The following is a 21,185-nucleotide window of genomic DNA, read 5'->3' as shown; positions in this document are numbered from 1 at the left end:
GTAAAAAATCAATATAACTGAGGACTTGAACAAATATACAAGGAGACCACATTTCTGTGTGGACATATTGAATAAAGGGAATGTTGGAATGGAGAGGACTCAGTGAGGGACCCATCCAGTGCAAGGATGAGAAAGAAAGAATGAGAAATGGAGAGGGGCAAGAAAAGGAGTTTAGCAAAAGGTACGTGTTTTCTGCAATTCCATGTCAGTGGGGACACTTAACAGTGAAAATGAAGGGATATTTCATTAGCAGCCATAAAAACTTATACTTACGAAAAAGGCATATTAACATGGAAACATGATGACACTTACAGTATTAAATGAAGACTACAGATTATTTACTTATATACAGTATGACTAACATATGTCCCAAACAAAATAACCCTTTGTTACTAAAATAACCTAAAAATCCAACAACAGGGAGTTGATTAATAAGGCATGAAATAATCACAAAGTAGAACAGTTAAGTAGGCATTAAAGTGTACATTTTCAAATAATTTTTGGGTGACACTGAATAAATGCTCATAATATAGTGTTTTGTGAAATCTACAACAAAAAAACCTATTATATGATTGATAAGGTTTGGATTTGTTTCTCCATCCAAATCTCATCTTGAATTTTAATCCCCATAATCCCCACATGTCTGGGCAGAGACCACTGCGGGAGGTGATTGGATCTAGGCGGCAGTTTCCCCCATGCTGTTCTCATGATAGTGAGTGCATTGAGATCTGATGGTTTTATAAGGAGCTCTTTCCTCTTTGCTCCACACACTTCTCTCTCCTGATGCCATGTGAAGAAAGACATGTTTGCTGCCCTTCCACCATAATTGTAACTCTCCTGAGGCCTCCCCAGCCATGTGGAACTGTGAGTCAATTAAACTTCTTTCCTTTATAAATTACCCAGTCTAGGGTATTTCTTTATAGCAGTGTGAGAATGGACTAATATAATGATATAATCCCATATTTAAATATATGTATGTATTAAAGGCTAAAAGGAATTTCACCAATATGTCAATAGTGGTTTTTTCTGAGTGATTTTCTATAGAAAACAACTGATAGAGTAATTGCTCGACTTTGTACCTTTCTGTAATTTTTCAAAACTATAATGAGCTTGTATTACTTTCATAAATGAGAAAAAAGCCAAATTGATTTCTTAAGAAGAAAATAAAAAATATTTCCAAACCACTGTTAATTTTTTTAGTTACTACATAGACAGCTAATGTTTATTCTCAACAGACAATACAGAGGTTCAGAATTGAGTCTCTCATTTTTTTGTATATCGCTGAATGAAATGGATATGAAACAAAGCACTATACAAAAGATTTTGAATAAGCAATAGTGAGAGCATAATAATTAAAAACCAAACTATGTTTTTGGAATATGTGAACAATGCAAGTCACACCTTTGACTCTAGGTGGCGTTCACTTTCACTATGTTGGGAGAAATACACATATCACAGCTTAACTTCTACTGTGATTCAGAAAACCGAACATTTCAAAACCAACGGTCTAGGAATTCATACGCAGAAGGAATGGGGGGATTTTATACCTTTTAGAAGATTAAAACAGTATTTTTATATCAGTTAGTTTGAAGTTAGAAACTAGAAATTGTTTTGTTAAAAACAAATCAAGAACCTGGGTTCAACAGAACTGACCACTGCATTTTATCAGCGGCACTGATGTTACTGGACTTTTCATATGACTGCAAAGCCTCTGTTTTGCTTGCCTCAGGCATTATAGCATTTGGCTAACATTGGCCGGTATCTACTATGTACACAATTTTTAACATATAAATTGAACAGCCCAAATTCGAAATCCAAAACAGTTGTGGTCCCAAGCATTTCAAATAAGGGATACTCAACCTGTAGAATCTTCCAACATGCCTCTAAGTTAGGGTTTATAATACTTTATAGATGAGGAAACTGAAGTTATATGACTTGCCTAAGGTCCTAGCCTGGAATGTGTCAGACCAGATGGGAATAAGAAAACACTTTTGTTGACTCACTTTTTCAGAGTTCCTTCCATTTGCCTCTTTACTTAGGAGCTCATGACAAATAAATAAAGAAGTTGTCACGATAATCAGAAAAAGTATATTTAAAAGATAATTTTCTAGAGAAAATAATTCAAATTTGGTGGAAACAAATGGCTAAATTTCAAAAGGACCAAGAATCACAGTGATCATTTGTGACAACATTTTTTAACTTTTAAATTATTTTCAAGTAAGCATACTCAAAAGCATAAAGAATGAATAATTGTATTTTAATACTTTAAAAGTAGTTTTGAGTTTTATAAGATAAAAAATAACTCGGCACTGTGCTAAGGGCTTTACATACCTTATCCTCTCAAAATTCTGCAATCGAGGTACATAATCGCATCTTACTGATGAGAAGCCTGAAGCCAGATGATCTGCCTAAGGTTAAAAAACCACTAACCACTGTAGTGCATGTATGTAGTCCCAGCTACTGGGGAGGCTGAAGCGGGAAGATCACTCTAGCCTAGGAGTTCAAGTCCAGCCTGGGCAACATAGAGAGATCTCGTTTAAAAAAAGCCACGCTCACACCTGTAATCTCATCAGCACTTTGGGAGGCTGAGGCGGGCAAATCACGAGGTCAGGAGATCGAGACCATTCTGGCTAACATGGTGAAACCTCGTCTCTACTAAAAATACAAAAAAATTAGCCAGGCATGGTGGCGGGCGCCTGTAGTCCCAGGTACTTGCAAGGCTGAGGCAGCAGAATTGCTTGAACCTGGGAGGAATAGGTTGCAGTGAGTTGAGATCGCGCCACTGCACTCCAGCCTGGGCAACAGAGCAAGACTCCACACACATACACACACACACGCCAGTAGCCAGCAGAGCCTGGACAAGAAGCCAAATGAGTCTAACATGCACCTGCTCTTTGTGAACTTTCCTCAGTGAGAAGAAATTTTTTCATTCAATTTCATCGAACACTTTCATATGAAAAATAAACTCAGTGACGCAGCGAAACTGCCTCTCTGTAACCTGGAGGTAAGTGAAGAACTAAGGCTTCCCTCTGGGGCATGTGCTTTCTTTGTGGACTGCCATGACCTCCTACAGCACTCAAAACAAAGTTTCCCTCTCACCACCAGCACCCAAAGAGAAAGCAGGCCAGGCACTGTAGCTCACGCCTGTAATCCCAGCACTTCGTGGGGTCGAGGTGGGAGGATGGCTTGAGCTCAGGAGTTTGAGGCCAGCCTGGGTAACAGCAGCAAGACCTCATGGCTACTAAAAAAAAAAAAAAAAAAAAAAAAAAGAAAGAAACATTAGCTGGGAGTGGTGATGTATGCTTGTAGCACTAGCTACTTGGAAGGCTGAGACAGGAGGATCACCTGAGCCTGGGAGACTGAGGCTGCAGCTGAGCTATAATCATGCCACTGTACTCCAGCATGTGTGACAGAGTGAAACCTTGTCTCAAAAACAAAACAAAACTGCAAAGTGCAAAATGTACAACTTCAGGATGGGCCACGTAATCCTTGTACTGAAAAATGTTAAGTCTCATGGGCAGGAAATGAATCTCTAACAAAACTGGGACTGAATTACCTGTTAAGTCCTAAGAGTAAATAAAATACTGAAGGCCTGAGTTTCAGTCATAAGGGAAAACAAAGTGGTTGTGTTCCCTGCCTCACCCAAATTACTCACCTGTGTTCCACTTAGGGTTTTGAGAAAGGGAAATGAGGAGGAGAGAACGAAATCAGATAAGGAGAAACAATATTCCAAGGTGACTGTGGAATTCTGTCCGGGTTCAAATCCTAGCTTACCGGACTGTTACCATGTGCACATTGTGCCTCTGTTTCCTCATTTGCAAACTAGGGACAAAAGTCCCTACTTTCTGGGGTTGTGAGGATTAATAAGACATGAAGTGCATTTAGCACATAACATCTCAGTAACTATTACCCATGTTTATTATAAATAGTACCTCTCTCTGAATCTGTGGGTGGAGGGCCAGGCCTCTGACTTCTTCCTTTCTCATTGACTTCTAGTCACCTTTCAGTCCACCAACTCTATACCCATAACACCAAGTCATCAATCACTTCCTTCCAATTTCATCCTGTTTCTGTGCCACCAGAGCCTCCTGCCTGGAGCATACAGTATTTACAACCCTCCCCTATGTTCATGAGCCAGTTCAGGCTTACCTTCCTCTTGGAAGTCATCTCTCAGCAACAACCCCAGGAAGCCATGAGGGTGTGTGTCCCGAGTCTATTCCTGCAGCACATGGCCTCCTCTGCCCTTACTCTTAGCACCTGCACTATGTCGCACCTATGACAGCCTCCTGCAGTAGAGATGCAGTTCCTTCAGGGCAGGGGCTCCGTCTAATTTAATGTTGTATTCTCAAGGCTTTGCATAGTCTTGGCATACAGCTGGCATTCATTAAATATTCAAATAATGCATGGCTAATTAGACCTTTCTCCTCCTTTTCCTTTGTCTTTCTACCTTCTCTCTCAGTTTTCTTTCACCACCCTGTTCCTCCCACTTCCGTATCTTTTCTACCCACGTTCTCTTGTCTTTCTGATCCTCTATCATTTCTCCTTTGAAATGGGAAGAGTAAAATTCCCCAGAGAAGACTGTGTGTGTGTGAGCAATAACAAAAGCAAGTAAGCAACTGGGAGACAGAAAAGGGGTGAGTGTAAGGCAAAAAGGGTATGAGCGGAATTCTGTGGCTCTCCAGAAATAAGAGAGGAACACAGCATGTATTCTGTGCCACTGATGGGACAGGAAGTTTGACTAGTTTATCAAACTCGGTCCAAATTACCCCAAGTACTCATTAGAAATAAAAAAAAAAAAGTGAACACTAATTGCCCACTTTAACAAAAACATCCCTCTCCCAAGCGGCTGAGATTTGTAATAGTCACACACTGCCTTTTCCAGTCTAGGCAGGCTACAGGACAGAGGAGGGAATAAAGATGGCTCAGGACCAGGGCTAGTGTTTTAAAAAAGGGGCGAGGGACTATCTAAGGTTGCATACCTGGTCAGGTAAGGGCAAAACTCCAACCCAGGAGTATGTGATACCAACCCGGTCCTTCCCACTGTATCAAGCTCCTTTTTATTGACTCTGTTCACCCCAGTGAAAGGCACAGGCCAGTGTTCCTTACTTTAGGGCCCGGCTCTCCTACTCCTCTTACAGTAACGGTCAAGTGTCCAGGTAGGCTGGCTGATATGTTTGGCCACCAAAAACTGAGCAAAGGCCCCTCCTGAGAGCAGGGGATGTGATTAAAAGATGCATAAGGCACGGTCCTTGTCCTCAAAAAGTCCTTGGTCTCTAGAGGGCTACAGACATGCACCACAGGATCACAGAAGGGTATGAAGAGACCATGGGCAGAGAGTAGGGAGCTATAACCCCAGAGAGGGTGAGGCTTGAGCAGAATCTTGCAGGAGGTACCAGAACTTATTGAGTAGACAAGAGGGAGAACCACAGACAGAGAAGAGCAACATGGCCCACAGGCAAGAAAGAAGCATGGAGCCACCAGGTGAGGTTCTTACAAATGAAAAGAAAATGTTAATGTATATCATAAAGAGAGAGGTGCTTTTTCAATCCAAGGCATTGCACCTTTATTTCAAAACTACTTACGCTACATAATCCTGTTCATCTTCTGCCTGAAAGTGATATGTTCTATTATCTAAAACAAAAAAAAGAAAAATAAGTGAAACCTTAGAAAGCAGGGTACTTTCAGGTATAACACAGATTTAAGTTCCTGGAAAGAAGACCAACCCAGTAAAAGTAGAATTTTAATATTATTTTAGTTTTACACCATTATGTACCAGGTGCCTCGTGTATATTATTGCTAATCTTCACAAAAGCCCTATCTGTTTCTCATTTTACAGACAAACTGAGGCTCCAAGAGGTTCAGTGACTTACACAAGGTCACACAGCAATAAAACAGCTACATGATTCATTCTGTCAAGATTATTTTTCTTAAGTGCAACAAGAATACAATGAAATAACCACAAATACCATGCAAACATCTGACACTGCTTTTGAATAAACAGTGAGGAGAGGGGAAGGTCCTATTTGATCCAAATGGATTTCTATGACAAACTGGAGAGTGACAGCTAACTCAGTATTTTCTGTTTCATTTTCAATTCAACTATTACTGTGTGTGTGTGTGTGTGTGTGTGTGTGTGTGTGTGTGTTTTAAAACCCTCCTTTTCAGAAATGATTCATTTACTATTCCCCATTTGTTCTGAGACTTAACCACGGGGCAGCCCCAACACCCCCGACACTAGGAATACTATGCCCCAGATGCTGGGGCTGCTCTCTGGTTGAATCAGGTTGCAGGAAGAAAGGCTCAATCTCTGCTATCCATGTAAGGGAAGGAGTGGCCTAACTTGGATACTTTGGGCAGGGTGTACATGAGGGAAGCTCTTTCTCAATATATTCAGGTTAAACTAACACATTCTGAGCACCTCCTGTGTGACTAGGCTAGGCAATCACACCCTTCATCTCCCCTGGAGACAGAGACAATGTGTATGTCAAAGAACACATCATGCTTAATATTACAGCTCATGACTGTAATCCTAACACTTTGGGAGGTCAAGGCAGGAGGACTGCTTAAGCCTAGGAGTTTGAGACCAGCCTCAGCAACATACAGATCCTGCCTCTACAAAAAAATTAAAAATTAGCCAGATGCGGTGGCGTGCACCTGTAGTCCCAGCTACTTGGGAGGCTGAAGCAGGAGGATCACTTGAGACCAGGAGGTTGAGGCTGCAGTGAGCTGTGACTGAACCACTGCACTCCAGCCTGGGTGACACAGTGAGGCCCTGTCTCAAAAAAACAAAAACAAAAACAAAAATAAAACCCCAAAACAAAACAAAACAAAAAAGAACATGCCATGGGTGGCAGTGCTGAGAGCTTTGGCTGAATCTCTGCTTTACTGCTGTGTGATCTTCTTTAGGTCACTGAACCTCTTGGAGTCTCAGTTTTTTCTTCTGTAAAATGGAAAACCGATAGGGCTTTCGTGAGGATTAGCAATAATGTATATAAAGCACCTGGCATGTATTAGATGCTCTATAACTGACAACTATTATTAATAACCTATAGATTCTCATAACTAGGGATTCTTGGCTTTTTGAAGTCATAAAATAATTCAAAATTTTCATATTTCTTTCTCAGTCAATAACTCAAGAAATCTCTTGGTAATGAAAATCACAGGGAATCTAAACTTCATACAGATGCTGCAGAATGCAGCTTCGACTACACCTAAAGAACCTCATGACTGATTTTATCTTTTGGGTCAGGACTGTTCACACAACTGCATCAGAAGGGTTTCAAAGGGCAGGAAAATATTTCTGTGCTTCTATATATAGATCATCCACTTTGGCTGTGGGTCTGCCTTGCTGGGCTGTGATAGAGAAGGAAGGATACTTAAGATTAGTGTTGCAGGATTTCAGGATATTCATGAGAGTCATTTCATTGGCACTGTCATCCTCTCTTTACAAAGAGGTCTCCTCTCAGCTACAGTGTGGGTCGGTAAACATACCCATGGGAACCAGTACAAGCACAGGTAGCCGGCCTAGAGGAACATCTCCCCCCAACTCTTTACACACTGTGAGGGCACAGGCTATAACCGGCTGTGGGGTGGGTAGCTCATTACACTCTCTCATCACAGGAGAATAGTAAACTCTGAATCATGAAGTAGAAGGGTGACAGGGTGCAGTGCCATCAATTCATGGAGGTTGAAGGCACTTCTGCTTGGAAGCAAGTAAATGATTTTTCCTTTAAGAGTTAGATTTTGCAGGGATATAACTCTGGGCAAATGTGCTGTACAGATATAATGGCACATCTGCATTCCCAAGTCTATATCTGTGCTTCTTAACCACACGTACACATTATAATCACCTCAATCACCTAGCAGCTTTTTTTTTTTTTTAAACTACGTCTGGGCCTTATACCAACAACTATAATTCAGTAGATCTAAGACAGAAAATGGGAATACACTTAGAAACATCTCTCCAAGGGGATAAAGCTGTGTACTCACAGTCAAGCATTGGTCTAGTTCAATGTACAAATCCTAGATTCTATTCTATTGCTGGTCAGATCTGACACTGCTATGCCTTGTCAATTGCAGGTGGGCTCAGTGGAAATTAAGAGACCCGGGGCATCTTTCTAGAGCAGCACATGCAGGAATAACAAGAAACTGTTCCAATGCCAACTCTGAGGAGTCCCGCTTGGAAAGCTGCTGACCTGGAGAATGGAAATGTGTAGGTGTCAGAAGCCACAATAACCAACTCAGAGAGAGAAAAAGGACTTACGTGATATTAGGTCAAAAGATTTTTTGTCTTCGGCATTAGGTTTTACTTGGCAGGTGAGAAGGTTCAACTTAGCTGGTTGCCTATTAGACTGGAAAAAAAGAGAAAATGGAGAAGTTATATACAGCTCCACTCTCTTGTCTGCAGGTTCAGTGCCCTGCAGGGCAGGTATGCAGTTCACAAGGCCTGCTCAGTGATACAAAAATACATTTTTAGCAATGAAGAAACAGACATCTGAGCATTGTTACAAGTTTGCTGCAAGAAGACAACAGATCTGTAGGTTTCTGCCCTCAAATATAAGCTGTAAGTTTAGTACAGTTTTATTTATCCCACTTGAATTCTGAATCTCATTAAAGATGGAAAAAAATTAGGTGTCCTACTAAATGTCTTTAAACTGTGCATAAATATCCTGGTGATTTTTCAGAAGAGAATAAAAAATAATCCACCTCACTTCCAATGAACAGTGGGCATGGTCCATGGAAATGCACCTTTCTGGAACCTACACATACCTAAGCACCAACAGTTGGCACTTTTAATGCTGTATCTTACTGCGAAACGTAGCTGAACTATATTTCATTTATTCATTCAAAATGACCCCAGTAATCAATCATCCCCAAATTGATCTCCCAGGTATCCACAGATTCAACAAATTTTGGTTGTGATGCAAAATTTACATTACTTCTCTCAGAAGTACAATGACAATTACTACCTGTGAGGCAATGCTTAATGAACCCCAATATCTGGAGAGAGAGAAAATTTGATAAGGATTTCATATAACTTATCAGCAAATCTCTTGGTCACACATATAAAACAGACCCTACAGTATCTAGATAGTCATGCTAACTTAGGAATCTCACCACATATTCACACTGGTCAAAACACTCTCCTGCCCGCCCATGTCCAAGGTCACATGCCGGACAGTGGGTGATACTAGGATCCCTCCTTCCTGCAGAAGCTGACCAAGGAATGAAATGTTTGAGTGCCTGGCCTGGGCTGTGCTCGAGTACGAGAAGCCTGGAGAAATAAGCAATGAAACTCTTTAGTTGGATCTATGTCTCTGTTTCAATTGAGCGCTGTGGTTCTGAAAATCCTAGTACCAGGAGCATCTCCAGGTGAGGAATTAAAATTTTTAGGGAAAAGAGAGGGGGAGGGAGTTAGAGACAAGTCACATCGGTAAGCCTGAAACAACAGAGATGGCATACAAACAAGACAACTTCAATGACACACTGCTACCTCTCCTAAATAACAGGCATTAAACAATTTCTATTTATCTTCCTGTGTTCGCTGGACCATTTTTCAAGATCTTTCTCCCTCTATGATTTCAATGAGATTAGACATAGAAAACAATGCCCTTTGTCACATATCTATCTGTTCCAAAGCAAACTGCTTTGGGGGAGGAAGTAAGAGACCCCAGGGGATTCCGTGTTCAATGCATGTACCTTTGATTTAGAAATGGAACCAGAAGTCAAGTACAAGAGAACTTTGCCTAAGAGGAAACAGTGCTTGGGAAGATTCTTATACTCCAGAACATGTCACCTAACCTAGAAGCGGAGGCAGGAGCTTGTGGGCCTGCAAATTTTTCTTAGAAAACAGCTGAAGAGCCGGATGAGGTGGCTCATGCCTGTAATCCCAGCACTTTGAAAGGCTGAGGTGGGCAGATCACCTGAGGTCGGGAGTTTGAGACCAGCCTGACCAACATGGAGAAACCCTGTCTCTACTAAAAATACAAAATTAGCCTGGCGTGGTGGTGGGCACCTGTAATCCCAGCTACTCGGGAGGCTGAGGCAGGAGCATCGCTTGAACTTGGGAGGTGGAGGTTACAGTGAGCAACAGAGCGCCACTGCACTCCACCCTGGGCAACAAGAGCAAAACTCCATCTCTAAAAAAAGAAAACTACTGAGTTTTGGGTTGCTAAAGGCCTCAGACTCCAAAATCAGAATCTGCAGCCACAAAGCAGGCTTAGCTCACTGTAAAAAGAACTGTTAGTTCTACATCTCATCTTTTTGGATGTTGATAAAATTACTGAGTTTCTCATATAAATGACAATGGCATATGATCACCTGAAAAGGCAGCGACCCAGTTAATGGTGAGGGCAACTCTTGCTATGTTATTATGTTCCAATTTGGAAACCACATTCAAAGAAGGATGCAGAAAAGCTTGGGGAGATGAAGAGATGATTAAAAGGGTGGAAAATGGAAACTCTGAAGGTGAGTTAGAGACGTTACTTAGTACAGAGGAGGGAAAGCTAGAGGGTGACTTAATGACCATCTTCAAGTACATGCAGGTTGTTATTGGGAAGGTTGGGCAGCTGTTTTCCATTAGCTCAGATGAAAAGAAATGTACTCCAACTGTAGAAGATGATTTGGGCCAGACATAAGGAAGAACTTCCCAAGCTTAAGTTGATTATGCATAATAAGAGGTTTCAGGTTTCTTAAGTAGGGAAGGACTGCCTTTGAAAAATGTAATAATTTTTAAGCTGATCAGGCGTGGTGGCTTGTGCCTGTACTCCTAGCACTTTGGGAGGCTGAGGCAGGCAGATCACTTGAGACCTGGGGTTTGAGACCAGCCTGGCCAACATGGCGAAACCCCATCTCTACTAAAAATACAAAACTTAGCTAAGCATGACGGTGCATGCCTATAATCCCAGCTACTCAGGCTGAGGCAGGAGGATCACTTGAGCCTGAAAGGTGGAGGTGTAGTAAGCCAAAGTCACGCCATTGCACTCCAGCCTGGGCAACAAGGCTACAGAACAAGACTCTGTCTCAAAAAAAAAAAAAAAAAAAAAAAAAAAAAAAAAAAAATTTAGTAATTTTTAGACACTATTCACATTTGAACGCGACAGAAGGTTAACTTTATTTTTTAATTCTTCCAAAATCTAGGTTTCTGCGGTGTTTCTGAACAATCTTACCAACAGATACAACCAAGAGTAGATATAAATCTTAAAACCAAAAACCAAAAACCAAAAAACCATACACTCAGCTGAGTATTAACTGCATTCAGGCAAGTTAAACAGCACCATTTACCTCTCATTTCTTTCTTTTCCTTTCTCCTTTTTGTTTTTATTGAGATAGGGTCTCGCTTTGTCGGCCAGGCTAGAGTGCAGTGGGGTGATCATTGATCACTGCAGTCTCAACCTCCTAGCCTCAAGCGATCCTCCCACCTCAGCCTCCCAAGTAGCTGGGACTATGGATGCACAACATCACACCTTTTTTTTTTTTTTTTTTTTCGTATTTTTTTGTGGAGACAGTCTCTCTCCAAGTTGCCTAGGCTGCTCTTAAACTCCTGAGCTCAAGTGATCTGTCTGCCTCAGCGGGGATTACAGGCATGAGGCACCATGCTGGCCTCAGGTCTCAGCTCTCATTTCTTTCTTTCTTTAAAAAAAAAAAAAAAAACTTTCAGGTTTGGGGGTACCTGTGAATGTTTATTATGTAGGTAAACACAGGGGTTTGTTGTACATATTATTTTATCACCCAGGTATTAGGCCAAGTACCCAATAGTTATCTTTTCTGCTCCTTTCCCTAGTCCCACCCTCCTCACCTCTCATTTCTAAGCATGGACTATTTCAAAGTATTTTGCTGATAAGTAATTTATACCGTTTAAGTCATTCCATGATTGACCCACAACTTCAATGGTGATGACGTATGATGTTTATTCTCTTAGAAGTTTGTCAAATCTACTAGACTGACTTTTGCTACGTTAACATGAACCACATTTGACACAGGCACATCTTGCCTACACATAGTGTTCTTCTCCAAACTAAGCTGCCAGTGAGGCACGTGACAAATGGCCATCATCCCAAATGTGACTTTGAGGAGCCAAGTACACATAAGTTTTGACTAAGCAGCTGACATACCCAGTGCTGACTGGTCCATGAATACCAGAGGGGAATGGTATGCTCCACAGAAGTCCAAAAACCAAGGCATTTGAAGCACAGAAATCACTAAAGTAGTAATTGTAACTTCACATGTTTGTATAACTTTCCAAAATTTCAAAGCATTTTCTTGACATTCAGTACTAATTTATAGGTATAATGATTAGAGATGGTGTATAATCTTTCTTGGGATTTCAGCAGACTAAAAGTAAAACTAAATGATTTACTCTGGGCTACACCACAGTGGAACAGTTTAGGAAATGCTTTCATATTATTTAAGTACAGGAGAGAAAAAAGAAAACAAAACAGAAGAGAAACTCTGGAAATGTCTATGTATCTACTGAGTCCTTGCTGTTGATTCCCATCCTGCTCAGAATAAACACACATCTGCGCCATGACCTCCAGGCACCAAATGCAGGCCCCTTCTCGCACTCAGCTCCTGTCACTCTGAGTTGTTCCTTTGGCTGAGGAGGGGCACTGGTCCCTCCTGCTGCTCACACTCGCCTGCAGGCCCTCGGAGAGCTCCCTGCTCACTCCCTGCAGGACTCTCATCAATCAGCACCTCCTTAGAGCGGGCGGTACCTGGCCTGACCACCTCCCCATAATGTTCCATTCTTGTACACCCTGCTTTATTTTCTTTCTGGCTCTTATCGCTCCTTATTTGCTTCCTATCTTCCTTCTCACTAAGGACACACACGTTTTTCTCATTAAAATGTGTTTGGCACACATCAGGTACTAGCAAGACCACGGCTCATGGCAGCCTTGACCTCCCAGGTTAAAGTTATTGTCCTACCTTGGCCTTCCTAGTAACCGGTACTGTAAGTGCACGCCACCACATGAGGCTAATTTAAAAAAATACGTATTTTTAAGAGACAGGATCTCACTCTGTTGCCCAGGCTGGAATGCAGTGGTGCAATCATGGCTCACTGCAGCCTTGAACTCCTGGGCTCAAGGCATCTTCCTGCCTCAGCCTCCCAAGTAGCTGGGACTACAGGACTGCCTCACCATGCCTAATTTTTTAAATTTTTGTAGAGATGGGGTCTTGCTTTAACTGGTCTTAAACTCCTGGCCTCAAGTGATCCTCCTGCCTCGGCCTCTCAAAGTGCTGAGATTATAGCCATGTACCACTGTGCCCAGCCCTCAGTAAATATTTACTATTTTAATGACTACATTCCAGGCATCTTATGTCATATGCTATCTCATGTACTACCTGTGAGGGAAGTCTTTAGTTTCTTTTACTAAGTGAAGAAATGAAGGCGCAGAGAGGTTAAGTAACATTCCTAAGCTCTCCCGGTGAGGAAATGGTTTGGATGGGTCAGAGCCCCCACTACTCCTCTTTTGCGTTCACTCTGCAGTCCAGCCTGGAAAGAAAGTAATCTGATATAGCTTGGGGAGTAACAGCTGGATGCCCAGCACACAAGAACATTTTTCCTGATAACAGTAACGGTTAGAAGTCAATAAAGCAAAAGCTCCAAAGATTAATTTCTATTTTAATATCTTCTTGGTTATATGATTCTCCTCTAAGTATTTACTTTCATAATTGGGGAAAAGAGAAATTTTAGAAGCCACTTTGAAATTCCTACTTACTCATTCATCATATATTTATTAAGCCTCTACCACATTCCAAACACATCTGAAAAACACACGGTCCATGACATTAGGCATCTGCGGAAACAGACCTGACCGCATATGGGGCCCAGGGAGCCCAGGGACCTGAGTTCAAGAGTGTGCACCAAAGAGGTAGGCAAGGTTCCACACAGGCAGCCTTAACCTTCAGAGAGGACTTGGAGGAGGGAACACGGACAAACTGGGAAGCGTGAGGAGCAGGTCCAAAGGTCTGGGGCCTAGGAGGGGACAAGCTGCAGGAGGTGACACTGAGCACACAGGAAGGGAGACTCTGCATGTGACACTAAAAAACTCATATTCCCATTCACGACTCCGGCAATCTACTGGAGAAAGTGGAGTGACCAGTAAGACCTGTATTTCACGGGGATGGTGGTGGGAGAGGTAGAGGAGGCAGAGAGAGGCTGAGAGAATAAGGAAGATAAGCAACGAAATGAGGAGGGCCTGAATTAGAGCTATGTACAGTAGTGGTGCTGGTGGCCAGAGGCTTAAGACAGCTAGAAAAGGAGACTTTTAATGTATCATTCCACAAGTAACCTTTACCTAGTATGTGAATTACTCAGTCCAGGAACTTGAACGGTGAGTGAAGGGAGGAACACATTGTTCCTGAAGGCTCTCTTGAGCAGCATCTCTGTCAAAAGCTACAAGAGCTTCTCTAAATATAGTTATGACACTTTTCAAAACTGACAATTCTACAACTCTGTTCCTTCAAACTCTGAGGCTTATCCTTCTATAGGTTTTACTTCTCATTAAAATAAAACACATTCATAGAAGAAAATGAGACAGAGATAGTACAAAGAAGAAACCAAACATTAGTTGTTAATCTCACTTTTACATGCAGCAATAATCACTGTTAATACCTTAATTTTACCAAGATGTGTGTGTCTTTTTTTTTTTTTGACATATGTTGGTTCAACTTGTATATACTGTTTTGTAAACTGTTTTTCCCAATTAACAATATACACCGATGTCTTCATTTTACACCCCCTCCCCCACACACCCTCAGACAAAAGGAAAACCTATTCAAGTTTTTGATTTTTGAAAATGTTTCAACCAGGAAAGCTCTGGGTACATTTCATGAAGAGAAGTGATGAAGATATCCCTTTGACATAATAGAAAGTGGATGTTCAGCTAGGAAAATCATCAAACGTGTAAGTAGAAATGCATGCAGAAACAGAATGCATTAATTCTAATTAATGTTTCTGTGTTTCCTAAAAGAAAATAAACACCGCACATTTGTCTTTAGACAGCTTAGTGTGCACCATGGTTCCAGTGTTGTTGCTGGAAGTGTAAAGCTGTTAACACAGGCATATTTCTCAGTTAGCAGAAAACAGCTGCTACTGGAATTAGTACCCAGAAATGAAATTATTTCCTCCCATCATCTTGCTGAATTGCTCTGCTTTACAAACAAGAAGTGAACATAATTAAGTACTTGGAAAATAGGCCTGACCCATCCAGGATGAGGCTGACGAGTGGAAAGAGGTAAAAATGACAAAGCTCTCTTCACTTCCTATGCTAGTGCCTGAAAGCAGAGCTGCTCAGACCATTACAGTCATTTCAAAGTTTTCATTCAATAAATATTTAGTTAGACACCTACTGTGCCCTACAGGGACATACATTTTTGGCATACGATCAATAACCACAACAACCCCCTGGCAAGAAATTAAGGCACCTGCTGAACACTTACCACTGCAGAGAGATCTTATCTCCAGAATTTTAGCAATCAAGACTATTGGCTTTTGACCTTCCAGACAGATAAAAAGGTAACAGTTTTTTAAAAAACTGAGCTCCTAAACTGCTAGGTACATTATATGAATTCTATTATTTAATTTTTGCAATGACTCTGTGAGTTAGGTACTGTTCCCAAACCCATTTCATAAATGAGGTAACCAAGGATCAGGAAGGTGAAGTAAACTAACCTATGTTTTACAAAAAGTAAATGCCAAAGCTGAATTCTGAACAAATCTCTTCTCACTTATCACACTGTTTCCCAGTCAAGACAAGCCCTTGGAAAACTTACAAAGTCAGTCAAAATATGGCTTTACGGTTTTGCCTTTTCTGGTTCTTATTGCCCTTAAATGGCCAGTTCCCTCATTTTCCCTCCAGATGCACGTTCCAAACTCCAAACTTACTACGCTGTGGTCACAACTAAAGCTCTCACATCCCTTGCATGATCCTTCAGACAGCGAAGAAGATAAGTAGCCATTATCTAACTGAAGTAATTCATTCTAGAGTGGATGACTGAATTCCCTTAACCCTCCCAACCGTTATTTTATTAATTTTTTTGTCAAACATTTATCACTGTATCTCCCAACCATTTTAATAAAGGGACTCATTTCCAGTTGGCATGTATATGTGATAAAGAAATATTTGAAAATGGAGATCTCCAAGAAAATGTCTTTTCTTGCAGCAAGGAATCTGTTACCTTACTTTTGAGAGGGTGTTCCACTCAAATCAACATTAAACAATCAATGCTACAACGCAAATAGAAAAAAAGAGCTTACTGGGGCTCCTGCTAAGACGCAGGGCTGATGTTACTGCATCCAATGAATGCGCTAGTCATCCACGCAGACATTTCTGCAAATACGTGCTGAGTACCTACTATTTGATAGTATACAGAGTTTGGGCCAGTACAGGAAGAATTTTTAAATTCACATTTCCTATTTAACTACAGTGGCCACTTTATGTCATGTTTTCCAACAAGGGTACACAAAACAAAAACCTTTGGAATATTTGTATACAATGCATTAATTTGACAGTAAAACATCTGAGTTATGGATTTTTGTTGTTGTTTTTTTTTTTTTTTTTTTTTTTTTTACGGAGTCTCACTCTGTTGCCCTGTTGCCCAGGCTGGAGTGCAGTGGCGTGATCTTGGCTCACTGCAACCTTCACCTCCTGGGTTCAAGTGATTCTCCTGTCTCAGCCTCTCGAGTAGCTGGGATTACAGGCACGTGTCACCACATCCGGCTACTTTTTTGTATTTTTACTAGAGATGGGGTTTCACCACGTTGGTCAGGCTGTTCTTGAACTCATGACCTCGTGAATGGCTGAGACAAAATGTGTTTGAGGCTTTTATTAGCCTCACACAGAAAGGGCAGTCTTTAAAGCAAGGGCATCATCGTGTTGATGAGAACACAGCATTTACTCATGCCAGGCTCCATGCCATGTGTTTTACATATACTTGCTCACTTAATTCTCATAACCACCCTACAACTAAGTACCACTATTATTACTATTTGAGAGATGAGGAAAATAAGGCACCAAAAGGTTAGCTCTGCCTTAAGGTCACAGCTATTAACAACAGAACATTAGGTCAAAGTAAAACTTTTTTTTTTTTTTTGAGATGGGGTCTCACTCTGTCACCCAGAGTGGGTACGGTGGTGTGATCTCGGCTCATTGCAACCTCTGCCTCCTGGGCTTCAGTGATCCTCCGGCCTCAGTCCTCCCAAGGAGCTGGTACAACAGGCATGCACCACCACACCTGGCTAAGTTTTGTGTTGTTTTTTTTTTTTTCTGTAGAGATGGGGTTTTGCCATGTAGCCCAGGCTGGTCTCGAAGTCCTGGGCTCAAGCCTCAGACTCCCAAAGTGCTGTGATTATAGGTGAGAGCCAATGTACCTGGCCTAAAACATTTTTAAGAAATCTATTATTGGCCGGGCACGGTGGCTCAAGCCTGTAATCCCAGCACTTCGGGAGGCCGAGACAGGCGGACCACGAGGTCAGGAGATCGAGACCATCCTGGCTAACACGGTGAAACCCCGTCTCTACCAAAAAATACAAAAAAAAAAAAAAAACTAGCTGGGCGAGGTGGCGGGCGCCTGTAGTCCCAGCTACTCAGGAGGCTGAGGCAGGAGAATGGCGTAAACCCGGGAGGTGGAGCTTGCAGTGAGCCGAGATCCGGCCACTGGGCTCCAGCCTGGGTGACAGAGCGAGACTCCGTCTCAAAAAAAGAAAAGAAAAGAAAAGAAATCTATTATTTCTTATATTAGGAATGTGGGCAGGAGGTAACAAGACAGCTGATGTCAAACTGCAGGTTCCTTGGTTTCATAGATTCAAATTTGTAAATCAAGACTTTAAAAAAGCCTTTTTACCCCTTAGTAAAAGTAAAAAAAAAAAAACTTTTTACCCCTTAACATATACCTTCATATATGCTGAGAACCAACAGCATATACTGCAACCAAATGGTCACACTTTATACATTTCTGGGCTCTAAATTAATGAAGTTTTATTCTACTCACTTGTCTACTAGAATTAGAGTCACACTGGAAGCATGCAAAATGACACACACTGTGTCAGACCTCCAAGGCAAGGTTTAAAAACCTCAATCCTCACAAGCTGTGAGTCCTGTGGTTTTGATCTGTAACCTCTTCTATATTTTAATTCTTCAATTTTGTCCTCCCTTCTTCATTTATGGAACACGTTCCTTGAAGGAGTTTCTACTAATCTCTGTTCAACATGAAAGCCAGAGAGATTTATTTGGCAGGTCCTCAAATCCTAGGCAGTATCAGCACCACGACACCCTTGCTATTCCAGAGGATTTGCCAGACTTAAAAATCAAAAGTGCATTGCTTGCTGTCTGCTGAAGCCCAAATGAGAAACTGCTACAAAACACCTGGCTTTAAAGGAGCCGCATGCTGGGAACCGAGGTTTTTTCCAGTTTGGAGGCAATGCAATACTCTGTTAATTTGGAAAAGCAATTTATTCATACTTTAAGGTCCATGGTAGAGTGGAGGGAAAAGTCTGATTTTGGAGGCAGTCAGATCTGGGTTTGAGTCTAGGCCCAGGCACACATTAATACTGCCATGAGCAAGTATCCTGGCTCTTCTGAGTCTGATGCTGTCTCACCACGATGAGGGAAAACAATGCCAGCTCTGCTGTGATAATGAACTAGGCAATGCTTGACAAATGTCTGGTGCTCCACTTCCAAATGGGAGGCAGAAAAGGCTCTGGACTTTACCTTCTTGGGTTCATATCTGGCTCTAGCACTTAATGTGACTTTCAGGCTTCCTCCTCTTAAAAAAGGAGATTAACAGCTACTTCCTTGTGAAGGTGTTATGAAAGTTAAAAAAGAAAACATATGTAAAGTGACTAGCATGTAATGAGTGTTCAATAAATGTCACCTACTTTCTTTTATTTTGAGACAGGGTCTTGCTCTGTCACCCGGGCTAAGTGCAATGGCATCATCATGGATCACTGCTGCCTCGACCTCCCATTTTCAATCCTCCTGCCTCAGCCTCCTGAGTAGCTGGGATTACAGGCATGTGCCACTACATCCAGCCTTTTTTTTTTTTTGTAGAGACAAGGTCTTGCTACAATGCCCAGGCTGGTCTCAAACTCCTGGACTCAAGTGATCCTCCTGCCTCAGACTCCCAAAGTGTTGCTGGGATTACAGGTGTGAGCCGCTGTACCCAGACAACTATCTTTATAATTACTAATTATTCCCAGAATATCTCCTCTGATGGTGTCCCCGTAACTGATACATAAAATTCTATTACTATAATTTTCCCTTTAGATTAAGGCAGTATTCCTTGTTAAAATGCAATCATCTCTGGGAGAGTTTCCCAATAAGTCACTAAGGTTCAAAAAGAACATCAGATCCTGTCTAAGGTGGAAGCTCTATGGAAGTAAACTGAATGGGCATGGGCAATAGGCAGCGTGAGGAGGAGAAGAGGAGTCTAGGGCACACAACCCTGGTGAATGTGAAGACACAGAGCATGCAAACAGAGGGACTCCAGGCACACAGAAGACAGGTGAAAGAACTCAGTAACTGGGCACTTAAAATATGGAGACTGGCTTTGAAAGCAGCTTAGACCTGCCCACTGCTCTGACTTTATTGTTTCATTTATTAAAAGGGTACTGAACTAGAAGAAAGAAAGAGGTGGTGAGAACTGACTTCAAACTGGCTTAAGTTCTGAGGTCCACAATCCAGTTCACAAAGTTGACAAATATCACTATCACTGGCTTCAGATTTCTGAGTAACACACCTCCATTCTAGCCTCTCTATATTTTAACAGTAGCAAACAATGGTGGAAGGACTCAGAGAGTCTCTGCTTTGGCTGAAGTTGAAGTTACCCGGTTAGCAATACTTGGGCTTCATCTCTAGATCAGTTAAATCGAAATCTCTGAGGGTGGAACCAGGTAATTCCAATGTACCGTCGGGGATGAGAATCACTGGATTCATTTGGCCAACTGCAGCCCCCACCAAACACCTGCAGTGGTTCATTCAGATGCAAGTGATGAGAGTTTTCATTTGCAATCAACTATATACTGATGCTTCTAATATGTAATCTTGTGACTCGAATAGTGAAAAGAAGAACCTCCACCAGGATTCAAATAGAGTAAACATATCTGCTGCATGTATTATTTCGAAGAACGACCTGTAAGACTTCAGCAGATATATTTCTAAACTTATATTTTATAGAACTTGAACTTGGGAAGCCCTCTAGTAAACTTTTATCTTCAGGTTTTGCATTTGCAATGTGGAAGACAAAGATATTCCACAGTGACCCTTAGTTCTGGAAACAGCGCAGCTTATGTCATATGTCCAAATAACATTTTCTATACTAGAACAACTACATTTCTTTTGCCAGGGAACATGGCTGTGGAGAAGGTTCAACACCAGTGCCCTTGGACCTGCGGTTGCACTCCTTTTATTAGAGACACGGTCCTGCTATTTTGTCCAGGCTGGAGCACAGTGGCTATTCACAGGTGCAATCATCACACACTGCAGCCTTGAATTCCTAGCCTCAAGTGACCCACTGGCCTCAGTCTCCCAAGTACCTTGGACTACAGGTGCACACAACCATGCCCCACTTGCAGATGTATTTTGAATTTTGTTCAGGAAAGTTAACATCTGGTCTTTTGTTTAAAAAGGCGAAGGGATGTTTGTGAATTCTGGTATCCAGAATATGTACGTATCAACAGCTTTCAAAAAGTGTCTTATTTGAACCTCTGAACTCTTCAGAGGGTATGAAAAGTGCTATCATTTCCACCCTTATTCACTTCTCTTAGGTTCCACGAACATACCGTCCAGTCTCATGATTTTGGCCCATTCTCCTCCCTCTAGTGGGGTTGCTCCTTGCCTAGCTTTATGCTAAACTATCAGAAAAGCCTTCCCTGACGACACTAAAGTAGCTGCTTTGTTTTCCATTACAACCTTCTGCTCACTTCTTTTATGGGACTTATCCTTTGTTTATTCCAAGCTCCAGGAGGGCAGGGGCCACTAATTCATCACTGTTTCAATAGTACCTAGCCTAGAAAGGAATAAAAAAATTTCAATGGGCAGGACGTGGTGGCTCACAACTGTAATCCCAGCACTTTGGGAGGCCGAAGTGGGCGGATCATGATGTCAGAAGGTTGAGACCATCCTGGCTAACATAGTGAAACCCCAACTCTACTAAAAATACAAAAAATTAGCCGGGCGTGGTGGTGG

At 41.7% G+C, this 21,185-nt stretch overlaps 1 protein-coding gene across 3 annotated transcripts in view; it reads right to left on the bottom strand.

Annotated features, from left to right (window-relative positions):
* Nucleotides 1-21,185, bottom strand: part of ASAP1 (ArfGAP with SH3 domain, ankyrin repeat and PH domain 1) — a 407,716-nt gene that overhangs the window by 82,227 nt on the left and 304,304 nt on the right. For all 3 annotated transcript variants that reach the window (XM_030937519.1, XM_030937518.1, XM_030937520.1), the window contains 2 exons: nucleotides 8,264-8,351; nucleotides 5,583-5,631 (listed from right to left, as the gene is read on the bottom strand). In XM_030937519.1, the coding sequence (XP_030793379.1) occupies nucleotides 5,583-5,631; nucleotides 8,264-8,351 (137 nt within the window). The remainder of the gene's footprint in view (nucleotides 1-5,582; nucleotides 5,632-8,263; nucleotides 8,352-21,185) is intronic.

This window comes from Rhinopithecus roxellana, chromosome 9, assembly GCF_007565055.1.
Source record: "Rhinopithecus roxellana isolate Shanxi Qingling chromosome 9, ASM756505v1, whole genome shotgun sequence".
NCBI lineage: Eukaryota > Metazoa > Chordata > Mammalia > Primates > Cercopithecidae > Rhinopithecus > Rhinopithecus roxellana.
Note: the sequence above shows the minus strand (reverse complement) of the source record. Positions and strands in the feature narration are given on the sequence as shown.